This window comes from Nymphaea colorata, chromosome 11 (genome assembly GCF_008831285.2).
Source record: "Nymphaea colorata isolate Beijing-Zhang1983 chromosome 11, ASM883128v2, whole genome shotgun sequence".
NCBI lineage: Eukaryota > Viridiplantae > Streptophyta > Magnoliopsida > Nymphaeales > Nymphaeaceae > Nymphaea > Nymphaea colorata.
Window position 1 is genome coordinate 14,281,091 of NC_045148.1, and position 22,140 is coordinate 14,303,230.

Consider the following 22,140-nt stretch of genomic DNA (forward strand, 5'->3'; position numbering starts at 1 on the left):
CAACACTCCCCACTTCACTACCTTGGAGCAGCAAACACCAACCGGAACTCACCCAAGTACCGAAGCCGCTTATTTCCGGCGCCGCTAGTTACAGACAAGCGATGGCGAAGCCTGTGGGTGGCAGTGGTCGTTCTCAGAGGGACTTGGAAGCTGAAATTGGAGGAGTGAAGTACAAGGGAGTGCGAAAGCGGAAGTGGGGCAGGTGGGTCTCCGAGATCCGGCTCCCCAACAGCCGCGAACGCATCTGGCTTGGGTCCTACGACACGCCGGAGAAGGCCGCCCGTGCTTATGATGCGGCCGTGTTCTGCCTCCGCGGCCGCAATGCGAGGTTCAATTTCCCCCACAGCCCCCCCGAGATATCCGCCGCCTCGTCCCTCAGCCCCACCCAGATACAGGCCGCCGCTGCCCAATTCGCCAATTCGGCGGCCCACGCTTCCGACGACGACGCGAGGGAGCACCCGTCGGCGTCGGAGTCGTCTCAGATGTCCGACGTGGCAGCAGCGGCTGCCGAGAGCGGCATGGGGAGCTCGAGCGCGGGCATTGACTGGCCGGACTTGGATTGGTTGCTGGAGGACTCCAGTGAGAGCGGGTTCAGCCTCAGTAGGGATTGTTCCATGTCATTCGACGAGTTCTCCGGCGACTTCGCCTTGCCTCCGGTGGTGGACCTGGAGGAGGAGGAGGCAGGCGGCCTGGGATATCCAGAGCATCAGCCCCTGCTCTGGACATTCTAAGTTGGACTCGCGCCAAATTCCGGCGACCGATAGTTTAGGCTTCCTACCGGAAGGAAACGAACCCTTGGCACATTTTTTAATGCCATTCTTTATGTCTGCTGAAACAATTCAATCAATACGTACTGTAAACTGTTGATATTGAGATTAATTGTACTTTAATTATGCATATAATTTTCGCAATTAAGGTGCACGACGGATATGAACCTGAATTTGGATGCGATCCAGCCGGAAAGGAGCGTTTTCCTACCGGATTTGCGTTATACCTGGAGCTAGTTTTGAATTTGAGTTACTGAGAAGCGGAATGACACAACAAATTCGAAAAGAGTTAGACAAGCAGTTGGTTTACTGGATATATGTAATTGTGGCCCGACTCACAACACTGATGTTATTGCAAGACGAATTCGAAATTCAGAAGAAAACACAATTCGATCGGTTGCGATTTGTTTCTCCGTTCCACCTCGAATGAATTGGATCACCACCTACCTCATTTCATGAAAACGTGGATCTTGTGATGCAATTGTTGTTCGTCTCAATCGAATTATTTTGTTACTTTTCATAAAGAGAAGAGTTTCATCTGATCTTGAAGATTTTCGACAAGGCCTGTTCGATAATAATAAAAAAAATAAAAAAATTTGTTACTGTTTTATGAGATGATCCTAAAAAATTAGAGTAGATTTGTAGAGTGGTCTAAGAAGTGTTTTATACATTTATTATAAATTTTGCGGTAGATCCGTGAAACATTAACAAATTGTTAGTTTTTCTAAACGACCTCTAAAGGTTTATAAAAAAAAATTAGTTAAATAGTTCATTGTTTTGGTTTCTTAATATTTTTATAGTAGAAAACAAGGTCGTAAGAGATTACTCCAACCCGACAAATTAAAAGCTCGAATTAGGTGTGAGAGTTGGACGTGTTCTTGACTGGAAAAACTGAGATTCGAATTGGTGATAAACTACCAAAAAAAAAAAAAACTGTTGCAATATAATAAAAGAAAAAAACATGAATGAAATTATATCATAATAATAGCAAGACATAGTTCGAATCCATTGAATGAGTTTTCCGCCGAAATCCGGCGCGACGGAAAATTGCGCCGTCGACGGTGCATGCCTTTGACAAACTTTTCAGGTGCTTTTCCGAGAAGTTGCCACTCGAAAAAATTCAGCGGCGCCTCCATCCGGTCTTTTATGTGCGTGTTCAATGCGTCTGTCCTTTTTCACGACTTCTTCATCTTCGCCCCCTCATCTTATGACTGAATGACAAATTCATCTCGAAAAAGTTGTCGCTTTCTTCTTAGAAAGAAACGAATTATGTTTCCCAAAGGGGGTTGTTGTCATTGTATGATTCAGAACTTTCTAATAATTTGTGATAACCTGTCGAGTTGGGATGAATTTTGAAACACCGTCTGATCTTGACCGGAGATTCGTCACCTGTCAAACGGTCCAGGCTGTCCTGGACAGAATTGTTCTGACCTTGACCTACCACATCTTACACATTTATATAAAGAGGAATTATAAGAAAACTTGCACGCTCATGTTCGGATAAAGTCTCATTTGGTGAACGAAAGACTCTCACATTCAAAACTGCAAAAGAATGTGTTAAATTTCTGAACGAGTTCGACCTTCGTTAAAATGTTGGCCTTTTTTTTTTCTTTACTTTTTTTTTGGGTTAAATTTGTTTCTTCTCTACTACCCATCTCCCTAACTTTAAACTAAAAAGAACTTGAAAAACCAGTGCATATGCGTGTGAGCGCATGCATGGAAAGAGGGACACGATAGTGTAAAAAAAGAAATTACTGGCGGCACACTTTTTATTTTTATTTTTTTTATTGTGCTTGGTGGTCTGAAAGAAGCATGTGATGTTAATTGAAAATTGTATTGTTTTATTGAGTTCTTAGAGTCCACATCAGAAGGAAGAAGGAAAGAAAGATCCTAGATGTAAAATACGGCTATAATCTCATTCTTGGTAGCTAAATTTTGACCTTTGTTTTTTTCTCCAAAAAGGAGAAACTGACCTTCTTTTTCCGTTTTACGTCCTGTAAAATAATGGTTCTTTTCCATCGCTGACTGCTTTAGAGGTTCAGGCGAAAACGAGACCAGCGCAGTCAACAGTCAACGTGAGAGATCGAATCTTTCACGATAAACTGCTCAGGTTTCTAAGTAGTTGAATTCACGAAACCGTGTTCGAGTTTCAGAGTTGTTGATCTAATTTTTCGACGGGCAGTCAAATGTAAATATTCGAAATTGGAAGCACTTTTTAAATTTCTGAAAAATCAAAACGGTTTTTAGAAAAAAACAGAAATCCAGCTCATTAAAGCGCGGAATTATTTGTCCACACCAACCACATGTTTTTTGTAGCTTTGCGAAAGTACGCGATTCCATTTTTTTTTTTTTTTTTAAATCGAAGATTAGTAGCGTGATTAGTCACCTAAACGTGCTAAGTTGGGAACATGAACGGAAGCATCATATCATCCGGCACGTGGAGTTTTGTTAAATTAAAAAGCACATTGATGCTAGTGGATAATATATATATATATATATATATATATAAAGTATGTTGTAACATTAAACTATGGTTTTCAGTACTTTAATTTTAATGATGTGATGACCCGTGCTTCATATTCTTTTTTAGGCTAATGAAAAGCGTCACGTGGTACTCTTTACTCGTGATATAATATATTTGGATGTAGCTGATGGCCACTAAATGAGGATTTACGGTATACATTAGTTGTGTGTTTGAATAGGGAGCAGTGTGTTCGGAAAAGAAATGGAGGGTGTTCGAGTGATTTTAAAAAATAGATGCTTTCATCATTTTTATTGGAAATATTTGTTCTTTTCTCATTTTTTGTACATTTTTTATTCTTTTGTAAAAATAATAATAATAATAATAAGGAAAAAAAAAAGATGAAGAAGAAAGAAATCTAGGTGTGTGTGACATATTGTCAGCTTTAGGAGGGAGAGTAAAAAACATACTCTTCATGTGACATTTTTTATTTTGACGTACTCGGACCAGCTAAAGGCGGATATCGTTGCAGGCTAAGTGACAAAAAGAAGGCAGAAGCATCCATGAGACACAAGAAACACAAACCGCATATGGTTATATCAAGAAATTGCTTCCATTGGTGAGTTGGCACTAGTAAAATTGACTCACATCAATGGCCCTCTCTCTCTATTTCAATTGAAATGTACTTCGGTAATAATTGTTTAATACTAATGAATGGAATAGGGGTTCATTTCTAAGTAATCATAATTCATTATTTCAAAGTTGTAAAAATGAAAGACACTAATATATGTATTGAAGTATAGCGAAAGTGTCACTAGGGATGGGCATCGGGCTGGGTCGGGCCGGCTCGGTAAGACCCCACCCAGGTCGGCCCGTCGAGCCCAAAACCCAGGCCCGGCCTGATTGAGGGAAGGGGGAAGAAGGAGAGGGAGACTGGAGAGGAGGTGGAGGCGGTGGGGGGGAAGGGGGAAAAGAGGGAAGAAGGAGAGGATGAGGAGGGACAGGCAGCGGAGGAGGGGGAGGGACGGGCGGAGGTGGAGGAGGAGGATGGGGGACGGGTGGAGGAAGAGGATGGGGGACGGGCCGGGCTAGGCCCGGGACTCGGTTTTCCCAGCTCGGATCTAGGCCCGATCGGGCTGAGTACCGGGTACCCGCCGGCGGCCCGGCCCGACGCCCAGGCCTAAGTGTCACCGCATCCTGAAAGTAAACCCCGTACTTTAAGGGTCGGGGGAAGGGTGGCTTTAACTTTTTTGTTGGGCAGCACTTAATACTTATTTTTATTTTGTGGGTTGTCTCTCTCTATTTCTCTCTTATTAAATTTAAATGGTGAGAAGATCATTCAAACTTGGATGCTTTCAATCAATACCCATGTACCTTGTAATACACCAGGGTGTGGAATGGGAAACCAGTCAAGATTGCCAACATTGCGCATCTTCCGTGTTTCCTTGTTTCAAAGTGGGAAGTCATTCCTTGGAAAGTAATTCCTTAGTGATGTGAAGCAGATGACAAACTCAATTTGCAGAAGGAAGTCAAAAACATGGTCGTTTCTACCAGTGGAAGAAATGCTTAATCCTTCAAGGAAGGTTTTTCTTCTTTTCTTTTTTTCTTACATCAATGGTAAAACCAAATTTTTTCGGCTCAGGAATAGTAATATACTGTGAACCAATTTCAGATGCTTAAATTAGTTTTCGAAGAGCATTAAATAGTAGTTCACGTGGGGGAACAAAAAACAAACTAAATTATGTGAGTTTGTGTGGGCAGCTGCCCACATGAGCCCACAACTGACTTTGCAAGTTTTCAACGCTTTTGTTTAATTCAACAAGTTACACATGATTTCATAAGCTTTAGCTTTTGGATATGTGTCAATCAATCAGGATTAATAATTCTTAGAAGCTGCCAACTACTTATGCTTGTCTGTGTGGGCAGCTGCCCACAGCTGCCTTTACAAGTTCTCGTTACTTTTGTTTAATTCAACAATTTAAACATGATTTGATAATCTACATCTATTGGATATGTGTCAATCAGGATTAAATAATGCTCAGAAGCTGCCAATTCCTAGAGCAAGCCAAAATAAAAGGATGCATGACTGCTCGTTTTTTTTTTTTTTTCCTAGGTCATACAGCTCTATGACCATTCGATTCTTTTTTTTTTTTTATCTGTCTCTTGTCAGAGAGTCGACCGCGTTGGAGGGCATAGGTCAAAGCCCTGTTTCCTTGTATTTCTTATCAAAAAGTTTTCTCACTTACTTTTTTGAGGAAGAGCATGATATGGGTCTTATTTTAAGTTTGTTCTTCAATCTACTTCCCGAAAATTTCAAGAAGCTTCCCAAACATGGGCGGCACTGTTTTAAATTTTTATTTCTTAGACAAGGGTTTTGGCGTGGAGGTTAACTCTTTCATTTGTATAAAAGTCAAATGAGTAATTATTATTATTTTTTTTTTTAAAAATAAGTGATTCTCAGTTAACTCTTTCATTAGATTTACAAAACATGTTATTTGATGATAATGACCACTTCAAGATTCAAACACGAACCACTTTACTGTTTAGCAGTAAAAGACTGAACCACTTTACTTTACTGCCTAGTATGTTACCGCCATTGGACACTATACCGATGCAAATTGATAAAACTCTCAACGTTTTCAACTTTCTTTAATTCAGGCAGCTAAAAGTAAAATTGGCTACGCGGTGATTCTTTTTGTCAATAATTCTGAGGTGGGCCCCACAGGGGTTGTTGACTCAGCACGCCACGTCAGTAGCGGAGGTAAAATAGCTCACGTGGATAAATGGCGAGACGTGTGTGACTGTAGTCTTCCCCGAGTAACATACATCCCTGCGGAGTGGGACCCACTCGAGAGGGTGGGTCCCAACACGGTTTGGAAGAACTAAGTTGAACGAGGGCGAGGGAAGGAGCGGAGAGTGGAAGCTATAAATAGAATACTCAGGCTGTTGCACTCTGAAACATCACTTCGTCGACGTTAAATCACGACCTCCGGCGGCATTTCCCCATCGCCAAGTTCCGGATCAGCGACTGCTGCTCTAGTTTCGTCCCGTCTCGATTTTGTGATTCCCGGCGGCTTCGGGGAAGTTCTTCCAGTGAGCTTCTGCCGTTCACAAGACGGTTTCTGCTAGTCACTCAAACTGTGGAATCTCTGCAACACCTGGTGTCGAAATCTTCACTCGGGACTAGGGTAGGCCGGAAATTTTGTCAATTGGGTGGGTTTTGCATTCTTTGATTCCCGACGGCCTGAGAGAGAAGAAACGCGTTGGGAGGTTTCTTGGTTGCTGGAGATCGGTTATGGCTAGTGCGTGTTCCTCCGGTGGTTTGAAGGTTGAAATGGCGTGCGGTAGCGAGTTTTGTCAAGTTGGTCAGTGTCTGTTCTCATTTCATAGATGTTATTAGCTTGAGAATTGAGGATTTTCAGGAGAGTCTTGGCTAGGACGGCCATGGGGACGCCTGTTTTGGGGGATTGAGATTCGAACGAGATCGTGTCTTTGACATTAAAATTTCTTTTCCTTTTTCTTTTCTGCTTTTGGCGGTTACTTTCAGGCAGGGTGGTCAAACTATCGTCGTCCGAAAAGGTGGAAAGGCCAATGAGCGGGTTGGAGAAAGCAGAGTGCTCCGGCGAGGGTAGTCCCAAGTACAAGGGTGTGAGAATGAGGAAGTGGGGGAAGTGGGTGGCGGAGGTCCGACTGCCGAACAGCCGAGAGCGGATTTGGCTTGGCTCGTACGACACACCTGAGAAGGCGGCGAGGGCCTATGATGCGGCGGTGTTCTGCCTTCGTGGACCAGCAGGGAAATTGAACTTTCCGGGGAACCCGCCGAACATCCCGGAGGCGTCAACCCTGAGTCCTTCGCAAATTCAGGCCGCAGCCGCACGGTTCGCACACGAGGGGGAGCCCACCACCATTCCAGCAGACGAGGGGAAAACGGCTGCTAGTGGCGACGAGTGCTGGTCTTTCCTGGAGTCGCTGGTGACGGATTCGGGAAGCGGAGGATCGGATTTAGGTGCATATCCAATGTACGAAGGCTTTCCGGAAGAGGCCGAATTCCCCCATCCGCCGCCACCTGACGATGATGATGGGGAGGATTCCGTCGGCAGCTCATACTTCCAGACAACCCTCTGGAACTTCTGATCGTCCATCCCATTGGCCGGTTGCGGGGACTTCGAATTCTCCGGCTCCAAGTAATTCCGGCTTATGTAGTCAGGCGGCCTTGCCTGCCGGAATCTTTTCCTCCTTTTGCCTGCTGCCGCGTGGATGCGTGATTCAGGCATTTAGGACCCACCATAGCTTTATGATGGCGGGCCTATCTTGTGTAATGCTACCTGTATCTGATTTATCACTTAGGCCGACTAGTATGATATGTAGTCTGAAGCAAAATAACAACCTTTCTATTCGAATGCGTTACCCTTTTCCTATCACTGCGGTCCACATACATTCTCCACGTGATGCAAAGTACAGATGATTGGCAGGAGTCCCAGACCCAGGCACGTGGTGACTTTAATTGGTCGGATCTGTTCGATTGCAAACCCGGATCTGAAGACAACCAAGTGGGCTTGCTGAAGAAACGAGGGCCCAAGCATCTCCCTCAAGCTCAAGCAATTTTGCAACTGAGTCAGAATTACAATTTGAGTTCAAAGCTACATGCATACAAAATATTGGATCCGAAGCTAGAGGCGGCTTAGATTTGGATTCTGATTAGATCCGACCCGATCCAAACTGCCTATTGCTAAAAGACATATTAAAAGAGATGATATCACATCTTAAGAGAAAAATACCAGATCACATGAAAAACAGGGCAAAGAACCACATGCCAATGCCAAGAATTGAATAATCAAGAGATTGAAAGGTCATTAATGGACATGGGTATCAACCCAAATCCAAGATTCAACTACAAATTCCACGGATAGAATGCCAGACTTAACAGTACCTTCAGAAAGCCAAGGTAGGGGAACTTAGATGAAAAGAATGATGTAACTCAGCTATCCCGGCTTAAGTAATTTTACAGACATGGACGTCCAATCCAGTTTAGGGAAGGACTTGAAAGGAATCGATCAACTGTAAAACAAAAAGGTAGGTTGAACCTCAATGGAACCAAGAAAAATACAGAAGAAAGGAGCTTCTCAGGACTCATGAGTAGCCATAGGGAAGTTTCACTTGGCAAATAATACAGGACTGACAAAATGTGTATTACAAAATTCCTGAAGGCTCAGATATCATATCCAGGAAAGAACTCGAATATTGTAAAAACCTTGTGCCTTAATCGTCACCATGTTTCTTCAGTTGTCGTCGTTGCATAAAACTCCTGCTTAGCGATTTCAGGAAAGAAGCACTGAATGGATGGCCTTTTTTATTATATAGATGCTTTCCGCCCAAGTCTGACAGGACAGGTTCCTTCATCCGATCAATCTGAAAAGCATAAACAACATAAAGTGGCATGGCAATGCGTGGTTGAAAAGAGGACAAGAACTAATCCTCTTGGCCTCCACAGTGATACCCTTAATTCCAAGATCAACACTTATCAATACCGTCAGGATAGCACCAAGTAATAATCTCAAATTGGGGATGTGGTGACCACATGCCACCAACCTAATCAGTTGCACTGCCCGTCATTTGTAGGCCTGGGCATCGAGCCGGGCCCGGGCCCGGCCTGATGCCTGGAACCTAAGCTTGATTAAAATAAAAAATAATTTTTTTAAATATAAGTAAAATTTTTTGAATATAAGATATATTTTTAATAATAAAATATACATCATTATTAAATAAAAATAAACTAAAATAATTAATCGGGCCGACCCGAGCCCGATGCCCAAGCTTAGTCATTTGGTGAGAGAGAGAGAGAGGAGAGAGAAAACATGCAACAAAAGAAACTAATGGCAATTGCATGAGACGCAAGATAGAAGGCTTGGTTTTCAAGATAGTGCATGAATTTGTAGCTTAAAAGCGTAACAAAATTAATATTACATACCTTGTCCACCTTGCCATTTTTCAGGTGGTACCGAACACCAGACCAATTTATGGACTGTGTAAAATGCGAACGCATAGCTGAGATTGGGTACAAAAAGTTGTCAACTAACATGGCAAGGAAGACCTGCTCCACAAAGTCATGTTGATTAGATCAAGGGAAAAAGAGAGGAGACTCTCACAAAAATAACAGGGAATACAGGCAGAAGAAGCAGAACAACTTTGTGGCCCACTTACAAGACACCAGTTGTATGAATCCAATAAAATTGGTGGTTCTTCTGGTGATAACATATTGCACAGTTGAATCTCAACTTTCGTGAGGTTCCACATAGAAAGAAGTTCAATGGTTGTTGATACAACCAAGCATCCAACAAGCCATAAACCTGAACAAAAATATTTCCTTGTTTATCATCTAATAGCATTAAAGATACAATGTTGCATGGTGATGGGTGGCATGATGCTATGTTTGACGTCCATTTACAAATTTTTCACATTGAGAGTTTCATTGTTTAATCAAATCAGTAAGAGTAGTATAACCAAAACAGTAATTGATTGGTCAGCTCAACAAATAATTTAGAGTAAGAAAAAGAAAATGCAAAAATAGATCTACAGCAATCTCATTTATGAAGCTCACACTCAATAAATTTACTTCAATATAATTATGATGAAATAGTTTATTTGGTATTTGAGATAAAGGTAATAAGCAAAGGGATTTCTTGTACCATAGCACTCAGAGTAAGGATCTGATTGTAGAAAAAAAAAACTCTTGGAAGTCATAGGATTAAGAAAAAAGAATCTAGGGCCAAGACCTTAACAGAACAAAGCCAAAAGAGATGATACCCACCAAAATTGTACGATGTCTCTTTTCTTAAGGAATCATAATGTCCAACTCTTACTGCAGCTGCAACATGAATTGTTGCCATAAAATATGGCATAACAAAACACCAGGACAGATAACAATGTACAGCAAATAAAGCTTTGTTCATAATCCAATTGACCCATGTAACATATGACTCCAGAACAAATGTTTGCTTCCTCAAATAATTCCAATATCTGCATTGAAGATCATGCAATATGATTTGTCACCCCATAATTTTTAAATTTTTTCTCATTTTTTGAATATCAAAAATTTATGCACCTTGCAAAACTTAGATCACTTGCAAGTGGATGAGGAAAGACAGCAACTGGTGGTGAAGTTATTAGCTGCTTATGTGCACCTATCACAACCCAAAGAAAGGAAATTATAATTAACGCTTCTTAGTACTAAAAAGGAAAAGTAAAATCCAAAAAAGTCCTACAGTAAAACTTTTCTCCAACAAACAGTAAAAGCTTATTGACAACAATATTCAGATCTGCAAAGAATCTACTAGGCAAGAACGTCTGTTCTAGTCAATACAATATAGAAGTCACTGAAACAATTAATGCCAAAATACACAAGTTAAACTTTACATAGTCATAAGTGATAAAGACAAGCTACCTGCTACAGCAGCAAGGGTCATATCATCAGAGTATCCACCATCTCTAAGAGAAGTAACCACACCATAATGGTCGTTCCTGAAATCATCTGCATGCATCTGAGTGGCATATGATGTGACTTAGATTAGCATCTCTTTAGCTATCTTACATCGTTATGATAGGGAAATAGATATAGAATAATTACCATCATGCAACCTCCCCACAGGAAAAATGTTCTTCCACCAGTCGCAAATCCCATTGAACAAGGCTACAAGTAAGTTACAGTTGCATTAACCATCAATAATTATGCATAAAGTTACACTAAGAAAATATAAATTCAAGAAGATGAACCTCAAAATTCTACATATCTAAAAACTCAAGGATTCCAAGTCATTTCGAGAACAAACAAAGGTGAAGTATGCCATGTGAGTGATGACATCTAACACAATTTCCCCTGGTTAGCAGGAACTGACAGTTTATAGCTTCAAGGAGGGCAGTTGTAATCTCCATTTTCCCTCCCCCTTTATGTAAGACAAAAACAAAGCCATCTAGTTTCTGGCAAGAGTTCCTATATTCATCATCCATGTGTCTCCCTTTCATCAACCATTCTTGTGTTGACCCAAGAGTGCTTTAGAGAAACTTACCCTATCCCACCAGCACACTAACAAACGTTATTACCTTCTATCCAGAAGCCACAACAGGATAAGCCCTGAAGTTTTTTCAAGTAAAAGAATGCACTCATCATGTGCATTAGAACTTTTCATTTAGAAAGGAAAGGCACTTAGGTGTCATTCAATTGCCCTTAATTTACTCTCAACTAAGATCCTCAGCATTTGAGATCCATGGAGCTATCAGACCTTCCCCGCTCTGTTCTTAACTTTTCCCAATGCAAAAAGTAAAATAAAGATTTCAAGTGTGCATCTTAGATCTGATCTAAGATCCTTCATTTGATGAATCATAGATTTGTGGATCTTCTGCACATAGCAAAAGCATGACACACCAGATCCATAGATCATAAATTTGAAGTAACCAAACACCCCCTTAGTTATAGATATAGACCACCTAGTAGATTTTTAGTTATGAAAATTGTCCTTCTTCTCTTTCTTTTTCAGCAATATAGAGAAGAGAAATGAAAGACAAAACCTAATTCGAAGTTTACTTACATTCAAACTAAAATAAATGAAACTGATAATGGAGGGATTCATATAAAATAATTGGTTACATACCATATGATATTCATAAATGCAGTAGCTCCCTAGACTCCCAGAGGGCAAATCAAGAGGATATCCAGTTTGAATAAAAACCTGTGTGACATGCACATGTCAGCAAACTTTGTGTTTATAGAAAGCTTTTCATACCCACTATAAATGGTGTGAACCTGCCTTGGGGTTCTTCTCCATCTCTGCAGTGAGCGCTCCAATGGTCCCAGGATGAAGCCGAACATCATCATCTAGGAACAAGACATATTTGCTATCTTTATGCATTCTTTCGACACCTACCTATTCAGGCATGAATATGACAAAAGAAATTAAAATGTTCCTATAAGAATCAAGCATCAACATATGGGAAAAAGAGCAGACTCAAAAGCAATATCCTAACTATCCCTGCAAATGAAGTCACTATAAACTTTGTTTCATTAACTGGAATCCCTATATGTTGCCTAGACATTGTTAACTAATCTTAAGTTTGCAAAATGTCAAAGATAAGAAAAAGTTTATAACATCATGAAACATAAAAGGAAGTGAAGAAAACTTGATAGACCATTAAAAGATAAGACTGTTGCACAAAAGACAAACACAAATAAGAGACAATCTCAGAAAACAAAAATGAAATATTGACCCACTTTGCCAAGACACAAGTATTGTTTGGTTAACAACAATCTTAAAACTTAATCACCTATATATACTAAGAAAACAAGACATGCTCACGCACAAGTTGATTATGAATTTTCTGACTGCAAGTTGTTGATAATCCAGCTACAACAATCTTTGCATCAATGCAATCCTAGCAAGAAAGAGTCATAAATCAAACATCAGAAAGGATAAACAAACAATTAGTAAAGGCAATATGCAGCATGCATTTTAATAGGCATCAAAGTAACTTTGAACAACAGTGAGATGCATACTAGCATCTTTAAAAGGAAATACAAAAGTCTCAATACACAGTAAAAATACAAGAATCTTTATTTCCATATACAATATGAAAGGAAGGAAAAGGGAATCACATGACCTTGGTTTAACAAAACTAAACTGCAAAAGAGAACTCAATCAATAATTGTTGCTCATACGCTCACTTTTCTTTGAAGCCAACAAAAATGGAACTCATTTCCTTATTGATTTACAAGTGTCTATTGACATCACATTCTCAATGGATGAGAGCAAATTTTATATCCGAAAAGAAATTGAAGTAAATATCAAATCCAGATTGCATCAAGCTTTTATGTCATATTCAAACCCATGACATAATCAAATTGGTAGAACCCTTATAATTGACTACTAAAGTAAAAAACAGACAGTATTTTACTTTTGTTAGCAATAAAAACATGATGACATTCACTCAGATAGTGGTTCGTTTAGGTCTCAAAAACTCCATCAGAATTGAAGCAGCTAGCAACAGTTATGAGAGTCTATCCATCATACGCATGCTTCAAGGAAGAACATGGCATAATCATCGAGGTAAAATGGGAACCTAAAGCAACGATGTATAGACAAGTAAATCCTTTGTGAGCTTCAATGTCTTCCTTAAGAGGATTCATCATTCAAAAGGAAATAGATTACTAAATAATTTCACATTTATGTTGTAATTGAGTGATTAATTGAGGAAATAAAGGGAAAATTGAAATCAATGAGGCTTGGTCCTCATTGGGAACTTGAGAAAGGAGTAGATCCTTGTGGGGTTTTCTGGAGCAAAATTTGGAAGTTCCAATTATTTAGTATAACTACTTAAGGCGGATGAGAGGAAACCTTCATGTCCAATTTTTGAGGTGGGTGGGGAGGGGAGGGGGGATACAAAACCACAGTGCATAAAGCTCATACTAAATCATTACGTAAACATTTACAGGCTTCACCTTAAAAATAAGAAAATCCTAAAATTAGCATTATTTATACTAGTAACACATTTAATAAATAACCCTACATGCTTAAATATCTTGCAAAAAAGTCTGTAATATTATGCAATGTTATGAAACACCATTGACATATAATGAAAAGCAAAGGCACCTTAAAGTCTGAAATCAAGAAGGAAACAGCATGATATGCTGGATCGTCAGTACTTTCAACTACAAAAAGAAATTCTAATGGCCCACCATAGAGGGAGGTTATCTGCACAAAGTGAAAAGAATAGAATTAGTCTTCAAAGCCAATTTGACCAAAAGGCTGACCAGTTAAGTTTACAAAATCAAAAGTTGGACTCAGGTCAGCCAAGGTCCTAAGATCGGTAGGTTTGAGCTGCTCCAAGTCAGTTGATCAAAAAAAAAAAAATCAGGAGGCACATAGACACAACATTAAAGCAAAAAAGTAACAGAAGACAAAAAAATATAAGCAGGTAGGATTGTGAGATGACTTGTAACAGGGACTAGTTGCAAAGCAGATACTGGTCCAACTAGGCAATTTGTGGACCCAACTAGCTGCTGGTTTGACATCACAGTATATTTAGTGCACGAAAATCAAGAAAAAATTTCATATAATTGGGGAACATCTAACTAATTATACACAGATATAGAGATATTTATTTCATTATACGATACAACCTGAAGCAAAATGTATTTGAAACAATTCAGAGTTCAGCGAACAGAAATGTAACCTGAGTTCTCCAGTTTTTCAAGTTGTGTTCTCCAAAGCCTTTCAGGGGCATGACAACTGATACTCTTGGCAAGTTTATCTGGTTGTAGTGATCAAGGTCATTAATATCATCACACAGAAATGCAAAGCTATTGCCTATCCGGATTCGATCTTTAATCTTTTCAATCATTCTATTCCTGGAAAAGGATAAGAACATGTCAGGATAAACATGGATATGTTCGCTTTGCAATTTATGTATTAAATTAGTGTTTGTGTTATTCTTATCACTCTCATGTTTCAGTTAACATCACTATCCAGTGTATTTGTGAATTTTTATCATTACTTCTATACATCTTACTTCATAAGAACAATACATTTTTAGTGATGAGACACACTACAATATTCATTGTTACTCTTTCCAACTTCATATCTAAAGAAATTATTTCAAGAAACTTTTATATGAGAAACAAAATGATACATCAACCATCAGCACTAACTAACCACTCCTCCTAGCACATAAGTGACTAATGAAAAACCACATTGCAATTGCAAAATGCAAGTTACTTTAAAACTCAACATGATTATTTATATACACAAAAAGTTACAGGAATCAACAAAATTAATATGATATGTGTGTAAACTAATTGAGAAAATTATAGGAAACATGACAATTTGTATGGGCTAACTGATGTCAAAATTAATGCTAATGTAATTAGCTTCATCAATTTTCAATGCCCTAACAGACATACAACATCCATGTATGATGAGAACCCACAGGAAGTGAAGTGGCAATAACCAAGATCAAAAATAAATGTCTGACTCTGTAAAGGTATAGCATGTAGGGATGCATGAACTGAACTATAGCTGACTTGGGAATGCTAAAACAGGGCTCAACTCTTGTAAGGCTTCCCTCAAGCTTGGCTGGAACAAGTTTAAGAAAACTCAAACGTTGCTCAACTAGGCTCAAGTCAGGCTACAAGCGAGCAAACAATAAAGCTCAAGTTAATCCATAAGCCAACACCATGGCTAGCAAGAGATAAGCTATGCATTAACACAAGTGAATTTTTTTTTTTTTATAGAAAAATAGCAAATGTGACCCATGGATTTTGCAATTGAAACATAAGATTTCAAAACAACCATTATGAGAAGGGTAATTTGTGCAAAAACTATAAAGCATGTATGACTTACGTATACATCATTACAATTACTTGAGCATACTTGTGCATTAACAAGTTGAGTGCATATAACTCGAATTTGACTGATTTATCTGCATGAATTGAACTATTTGCTCCACTTGTTTAGCAAATGAGTCCAGCTGAAGCCAAGCTCAAGTTACTCAGCTTTCTTTGCTGCTCTAATATCATGAAGAAAATGCACTTTGTGACTATTGAACTATCAAAGATTGCAGACAGTGTGAACAATATGCTATACTTCAGAAACCAATCAAAACCATTGATCAACGCCTGAGTAATCCTTTTGAAGTACCTCAAGGATTTGACAATGGACCATATTAGAAAAGCTCAACCTGAATTCTAAGCAAGAAAACTATCCAAGAAAATCGTTGGAATTTAGGTGACAAAGACAATAATTTGAAGGAAAGGATTATCTTTTCCTTCAATGTCACAAAACAAACAAGGAAAAATAGTATTGATTATTAAATCACCTAAGAAGATAAAGGTAATAGCTGCATATCAATAGAGAATTTGAACACATTGTTCTAATGCAGAGATAACACAAGTACCTGACACATGCAGCCAAAGTCCAGCCCAATGCAAGCGTTAAACAAATTACGCATCCCTAAATCGAAAAACAACATCAGAGGAATTGAAAAAAGATACACATGAATATAGCAAAGCTCATTCGATGTACTTGAAAAACAATAGTTCTAATGCTTTCACAGTAGTTCACTACATTAAATCGAGTAAAGGGAATTGAGTGCAATATATTGAGTTGCTTTTTTGGAACAAAAAGATAATCTGGAAGTTACGGAAACAAGAACACTAAACGAGTTAAACACTAATTGCAAATGCTATTTAAGGAACCAATCAGAATTGTTTCTTTTGGGAGGAAACATATAGTTAAAGCATAGATGCCTTAAACACTTCCTTTATCCTCAAATATCCTCTCTGTTTCACCACAAACACCATGAAAGTAATATGATCAAATAATAACTATGTTTTTATGTACATCATTCCCAAACTTCAATAATTAATTAAGGAACTTGCATAATGACACTTTTAAGGAACTGAGCTCTTGCTAGGTTGTAAAAGAAAAAAAAGCTTCCATAGAGGATTTCCTTCATTTTGACAGACTTCTGCTTTCAAGATACTTAACTATTGGCATTGTGCCAACTGGCTTCCTATTGACATGTTCATTCTTCCTCGATATGATTTAGGTTGCACTCTTTTCTATTACCTTTTGTGTTGTCCAGTTGCTCACCACTGCTTGGCGATTTTTCAAAGATTTCACATGCCACCTCAAATTATTGCAATTAGAAGGGATCTCAGTAATGATATTGCTAAGCTACTTATGAGAGCTATGGTTTACTTATTTCTGGAGACGTTCTTTTGACTACGATGCGTTATTAGGGAAAAAAGAAACCAACCTTGATAGTGCCCATGTTGTAATCAAAATACTGTCTCAAAGCAGCGAATGACAGGCAATGTTGCTATTCACAATGACTAGGACATCTCTTCAGCAAAGAACAACACCAACCGGCCAAGGCAAAGCCTACCTTGTTTGCCAGAAAGCTAGTTGCAAACCCTGTGAGAAACTATTAAACCATGAATCCTACCTAGTCTATAGTGAACCTTCACGTTCAAAATGAACATGATTTCGTAACCGCTGTTTTTTTTTTACTTCAACCTACCTCAGAGAACCGGGGATGAGCGTCAAATGTGTTCTCCATGCCAGACAAATCAACCAGGAAAAACTGCCTGAGTTCTTTGCAAAGGCTATCCCATCTCATAAAAGAACATTTGAATATTCAAAGCCACCGACGCAAAGTTCACCAACAATAACCAAATAAAGGTTAAAGAATAGGCCCGTTTTTTGGAGAATTCTTCAGATAATAAAAAAATAGAAGGCTCGAGACAGTCTGCCAGTTCACTTCCTATGTTCCACTAAGATAACGGAACACGCGCTCATCCCTTACAAGTCCTACTCGACGAAACAACGATTAAGGAAGTATAAAATATTCATCCACCACTTTCCTTGCCACGTTCCACTTAATTAAATTAATGATCCATCCTTAGATAGAATTCATCCGTGCCTTTTAAAACAACGTTTCACTCAATAAACATCGCGGCCAGGAAGATCGAATCAAGCATCCATCTTCTTCGAAAACTAACGGTCAATCCAAAATGACCATGCAAAAATAAAGCATCTGCAACTGGAAGTAAAGAATTCCAAGATCGCCATCTAGGGTTGATATTGAGGACGAAAAAACGACAAGAAGAACGAAAAAGCTAAGCACCTGAATCTGGATGAAGACCGCCAGGGGGCTGCAGAAGGCGTCGCTGGTCGCGCCGAGAAATGAGTCGAGCGTCCCGGACGGGAGCATCCTGAGACACCGACAATTATCCGATGGCGCAGAAAGCGAGCCAAAGACGGGAGCGCAAACCTTGCTGGAGCCACTCAGATCGGCATTGTACGCGAGTCGCCAGGGAGGATCGACGGAGAAGAAACCAGAAGTGAGGATACCTCCAGACCGAATGAGAAAGATGATGATGATCGATGACGATCAAGAACAAGGGAAAGAAAGAAAACTGCAGAAGGGAGAGGCGAGGAGTAGTTGTAGGAGGGGAAGAAGAGAAGAGCGGCCACGAGTTTCTCCACCGGACGGGACGGAAGGGCGACTGTTGATGGCCCAAGCAACGACTCTCAGGGAGAGAGAGAGAGAGCGAAGGCGGGAGCCTCCCTATTTTTGTAAGGAATAGTTTCTCTTAAAGTCCAAAATTTTCTCCGTAATCCCTGATAGGATACTCAACTTCTTCATTTTCGGATACGTGGCTATTTTTTTTCTGACGACTCCGACGTGAAGGTCAACGGACAATGAATTCAGTCTACCTGATTTACCAAATCCCAGCAGCCACAGTTCAAGAAAAATGTCAGCTAAACTTTAGGATCGGTCAATTGTGACACCAGAGAAAGTCACTGAAAGCTTTAATTTGAAAGCTAAAAAAATGAGAGTTATCTTCAATAACAGAATTTATTTAGGAGTAGAGTAAGGATTTTTTTTTCAGAAACGAGCTAAACCATTTACGGGTTGGATTAAGAGGAGCGATGGTAGGGCCAAAAAGAGCGACAAACTATTCAAACTATTCACCGATCGGATTTACGAGTTGGATCAAGAGGAGCAACGGTAGGGCCAAAAAGAACGACAAACCATTAGTCAGATAGATCAACAGGAGGGACGGTAGGGCCAAAATGATACTTTGTTCAGACTTAGAATTATGTGACATTTTAGGTATACGAGGCGCTTGGCCCTGCATGAGAGGGAAAGGTTACTGAATCTGCATGTGTGGGAGGGAGAGATGGAGAAAGAGAGAGCAAAAATAGCAACCAGCAGAAAAATATGAGGATCACCAAAGAGCAGAGGTGAATCTCTCTCTCAATTTGCCCTGAAATGTGGGGCTCAGGATCCCCCGTCGACTGCCTCCCCACAAAAACACTTAGCTCTCTTCTCACCCAACTTCTCAACCTCAATCCCCTAACCACAAGAACCTCCGTATTTATTTCTTTCTTTCATGTACATTCTCTCTGAGGCCCTTGCGGGGAGGGGACAGAGTGCTAGCAGGACGAGGAGGAGGAGATGTGGCGCGGCGGTGGTGGTGGTGGCGGCGGCGGCGGCGGCGGTGGTGGTGGTGATGGAGGGGGAGAGCTGGTGGCGGTGGCGATTGACAATGACAAGAACAGTCAGCACGCCCTCAAGTGGGCGGCGGACCACATCATCGGAAAAGGGCAATCCTTCATCCTCGTTCACGTCAGAAAGAAGGTCACGACCATCCCTACACCCAGTAAGGACCCCCTCTCCAATCTCCTCCCTTCTCTCTCGCTCTATCGGCAAGCAATGAGAGCGATCAACAAGAAAACATGTTGTCCATGTTGCTTTGCACATGCGTTCGACATGATTCATTGATGGTGAAATGACGATTTATTGATCTGAAAGTGAAAATATACATTTTTTAAGTCCTAAGAATGATCATATTCTGGGTTGTTAGTTTTTAAAGATCTTAAGATGATGTTAGCATCACATAATCTAAAATTTGTTTTCTTGTTAAAAATATATGCACGTCATACTCTTAAAGTTTAAGAGGCAAAAAAAAAAAAGAAAAACCCGCTGGACCATTTGCTATATCTGATCTATCATATGCTCACATGTTTGGATACAAATATCAATGAATCACAATCTTGTACGATGTAAGAATCCAAAACTTTTAATTTCACAATCTGATCTAATCTAAAACCGAATTTTAAATTTCACGACGCAGTCTGAACCGTACTATGATATGTGAAAATATCAAGAGCTACACTTGTGTATGCTAGATATAGGAAAGTTTTACTGGCTATATTGATGTTTCTTAGATCGACCAGGCATCTATATAAAAACTGAATCCGAATGTGATGCAATGCTATTCTTAAAATCCGAATTTGATCTGATTTCTTAATTTGGATGTTCATTTATTTTAAATGTCCAGACTTATATCTATCTAAATCTGATTCATTCACACTCTTACAGCAGAAACATTGCATGAGCAATGCATGCACACGCGCGCACACACACACACGCACACACACATATATATATATACTTACATGTTAGATGGATGAGGAACAATTTCAGTACTTGATCTTTTGCGGATCAACCATGAAGAGAAAACCAATGAGAAAAAAGTGATAGGCCATTTTAGTTATCTAGTATTATTGTCCTTTTTATCCTTGTACTTCTCTCAACCATCGATCTACAAAAGATTAATGACTGAGATTGTTTCTCATCCATCTAAAATTTAAGTGGCTAGCATCTATTAATCTCTCTCTCTCTCTCTCTCTCTCTCTCACACACACACACATATATATATATATATATATATATATATATATATATATATATATATATATATATATATATATATATAAAAGATACTTCCCCAAACTTAAACTTCTTCTTAGGCGGAGAATTGGGTTTTGTGTATTGCAGGTGGTCACAACGTGCCCATCACAGAAGTGGATGAAGAAGTGGCTGCTGCTTATCTGCGGCATGTCGAGTCACAGACGAAAGAGATATTCCTTCCTTTCAGATGCTTCTGTAGCAGAAGAGGAGTATGCATTTTGTCCACCATATCTTTCATACATGATTAGGTTGTTAATAATGTAATCCCCAACAAAAGCCATTTTTGAAGATCTCATGGTTTTTTTGTTTTTCAATAATTTTATCTTTGCAAAATCCAATAAAGAATTTTTGAAAAGGTTATTTTAGTTTTCATATTGGCTTTGAAAACAGGTAATTTCTTTTTTTAAATTTTCCATTAGTTTTCTGAGAAAGGCCCATTAATATGGCTAGAATTAGCTCATAGGACGTGAACAAAGACAGCAGCGATCCATAGCGATTCCTCTAATAACAATCTTTTATTTATGTTATCCCCTTTTCCTTTGTCCATATTTATTAATATATTTTTTCTTTCTTTTAATCTCTCCAACAGCTACAAAGTAAGGAAGTACTCCTTGAAGATACAGACGTCACAAAAGCAATAGTTGATTTTGTCACCCAAAATTATGTAGACAAGCTTGTTCTTGGAGTTGCATCAAGAAATGCATTTTTAAGGTATATAGTTACTACTAAATATATTGATTAGCTTTCTTTTCCGCTTCCTACATTGTGTTTCTGTTATGTATCTTGATCATATGTGTGAATAGTCCAGTGGATCTCTACATCTCAAAAAACCTTTTTTTCTTAAACTTTTACAAAATTTAATTTATTCTATAAAAAAATAAACTGTCAAAATTTTAAAACTACAATTCAAGCCCCCTCCTAAAAAATTTCTGGCTTTCCCCATTAACATGAATATTTTTTATTTGGATCTGGCTTTGATTCTTCTGATGATTAAGAAGATCTATGGATATAAAAACTGGGTTTCATGCACTTTTACTAGAGAAATCCTGACGTAGCCTTCCTTTTGTGCATTTGAGATGAGAGATTTTGATTAAATTGTTCGATTAGTTAAACGATCATAACTTCCAAAAGTGTGGTGTTTGACACCGTGCAGGGTGTTTGCGCATGCCGATGTACCGACAACTATTTCGAAGGCAGCACCGGACTTCTGTTCCGTCTATATCATATCCAAAGGAAAGGTCCTCTCAGTACGTACAGCTTCTCAACCAAATAAGCGTCCAATTGTTCGGACCCCAAGTGTGAGAATCGAACCAGACAATCAGCCGTCATCTTCTCCTCAAAGTTAGTCACTTTATTACTATTATTATTATTATTATTATTATTATTAATTGATAAATATAGATCACTTGGATAAGAGAAAAAACCCAACCCACTTATTTTTTTAAAAAAACAAAATGCTAACATCCTATTTTATTGATAAACACTGATTTAATATAATTCATGGTTTAGGTTGAGTTATTTTTGTAAATTGATTTTTCTACTATCACAAATTTGATGTTATAACAGTTGTTCTTTTTTTTATTATTAAAAAAATATTATTAA

The 22,140-nt window shown here is 39.1% G+C and overlaps 3 protein-coding genes across 3 annotated transcripts; 2 read left to right on the forward strand and 1 right to left on the reverse strand.

The window, feature by feature from the left end:
- Positions 1-911, forward strand: LOC116264760 (ethylene-responsive transcription factor ERF017-like). Its single transcript, XM_031645137.2, has one exon. It carries the CDS (start codon positions 102-104, stop codon positions 729-731), a length of 630 nt encoding a protein of 209 aa, XP_031500997.1. The 5' UTR covers positions 1-101; the 3' UTR covers positions 732-911.
- A 5,257-nt stretch (positions 912-6,168) lies between these two features.
- LOC116264761 (ethylene-responsive transcription factor ERF017-like) lies at positions 6,169-7,649 on the forward strand. Its single transcript, XM_050080644.1, has 2 exons — positions 6,169-6,593; positions 6,776-7,649. The coding sequence occupies exons 1-2, from the start codon at positions 6,524-6,526 to the stop codon at positions 7,360-7,362; spliced, it is 657 nt and encodes a 218-aa protein (XP_049936601.1). The 5' UTR covers positions 6,169-6,523; the 3' UTR covers positions 7,363-7,649.
- Positions 7,650-7,748: 99 nt separating this feature from the next.
- On the reverse strand, positions 7,749-18,297 carry LOC116264759 (uncharacterized). Its single transcript, XM_031645136.2, has 14 exons — positions 17,902-18,297; positions 16,168-16,223; positions 14,449-14,623; positions 13,866-13,967; positions 12,580-12,651; positions 12,030-12,146; positions 11,874-11,951; positions 10,853-10,915; positions 10,670-10,766; positions 10,331-10,409; positions 10,037-10,245; positions 9,430-9,575; positions 9,197-9,319; positions 7,749-8,637 (listed from the first exon to the last, which is right to left on the reverse strand). The coding sequence occupies exons 1-14, from the start codon at positions 17,986-17,988 to the stop codon at positions 8,488-8,490; spliced, it is 1,554 nt and encodes a 517-aa protein (XP_031500996.1). The 5' UTR covers positions 17,989-18,297; the 3' UTR covers positions 7,749-8,487.
- Positions 18,298-22,140: the final 3,843 nt, after the last annotated feature.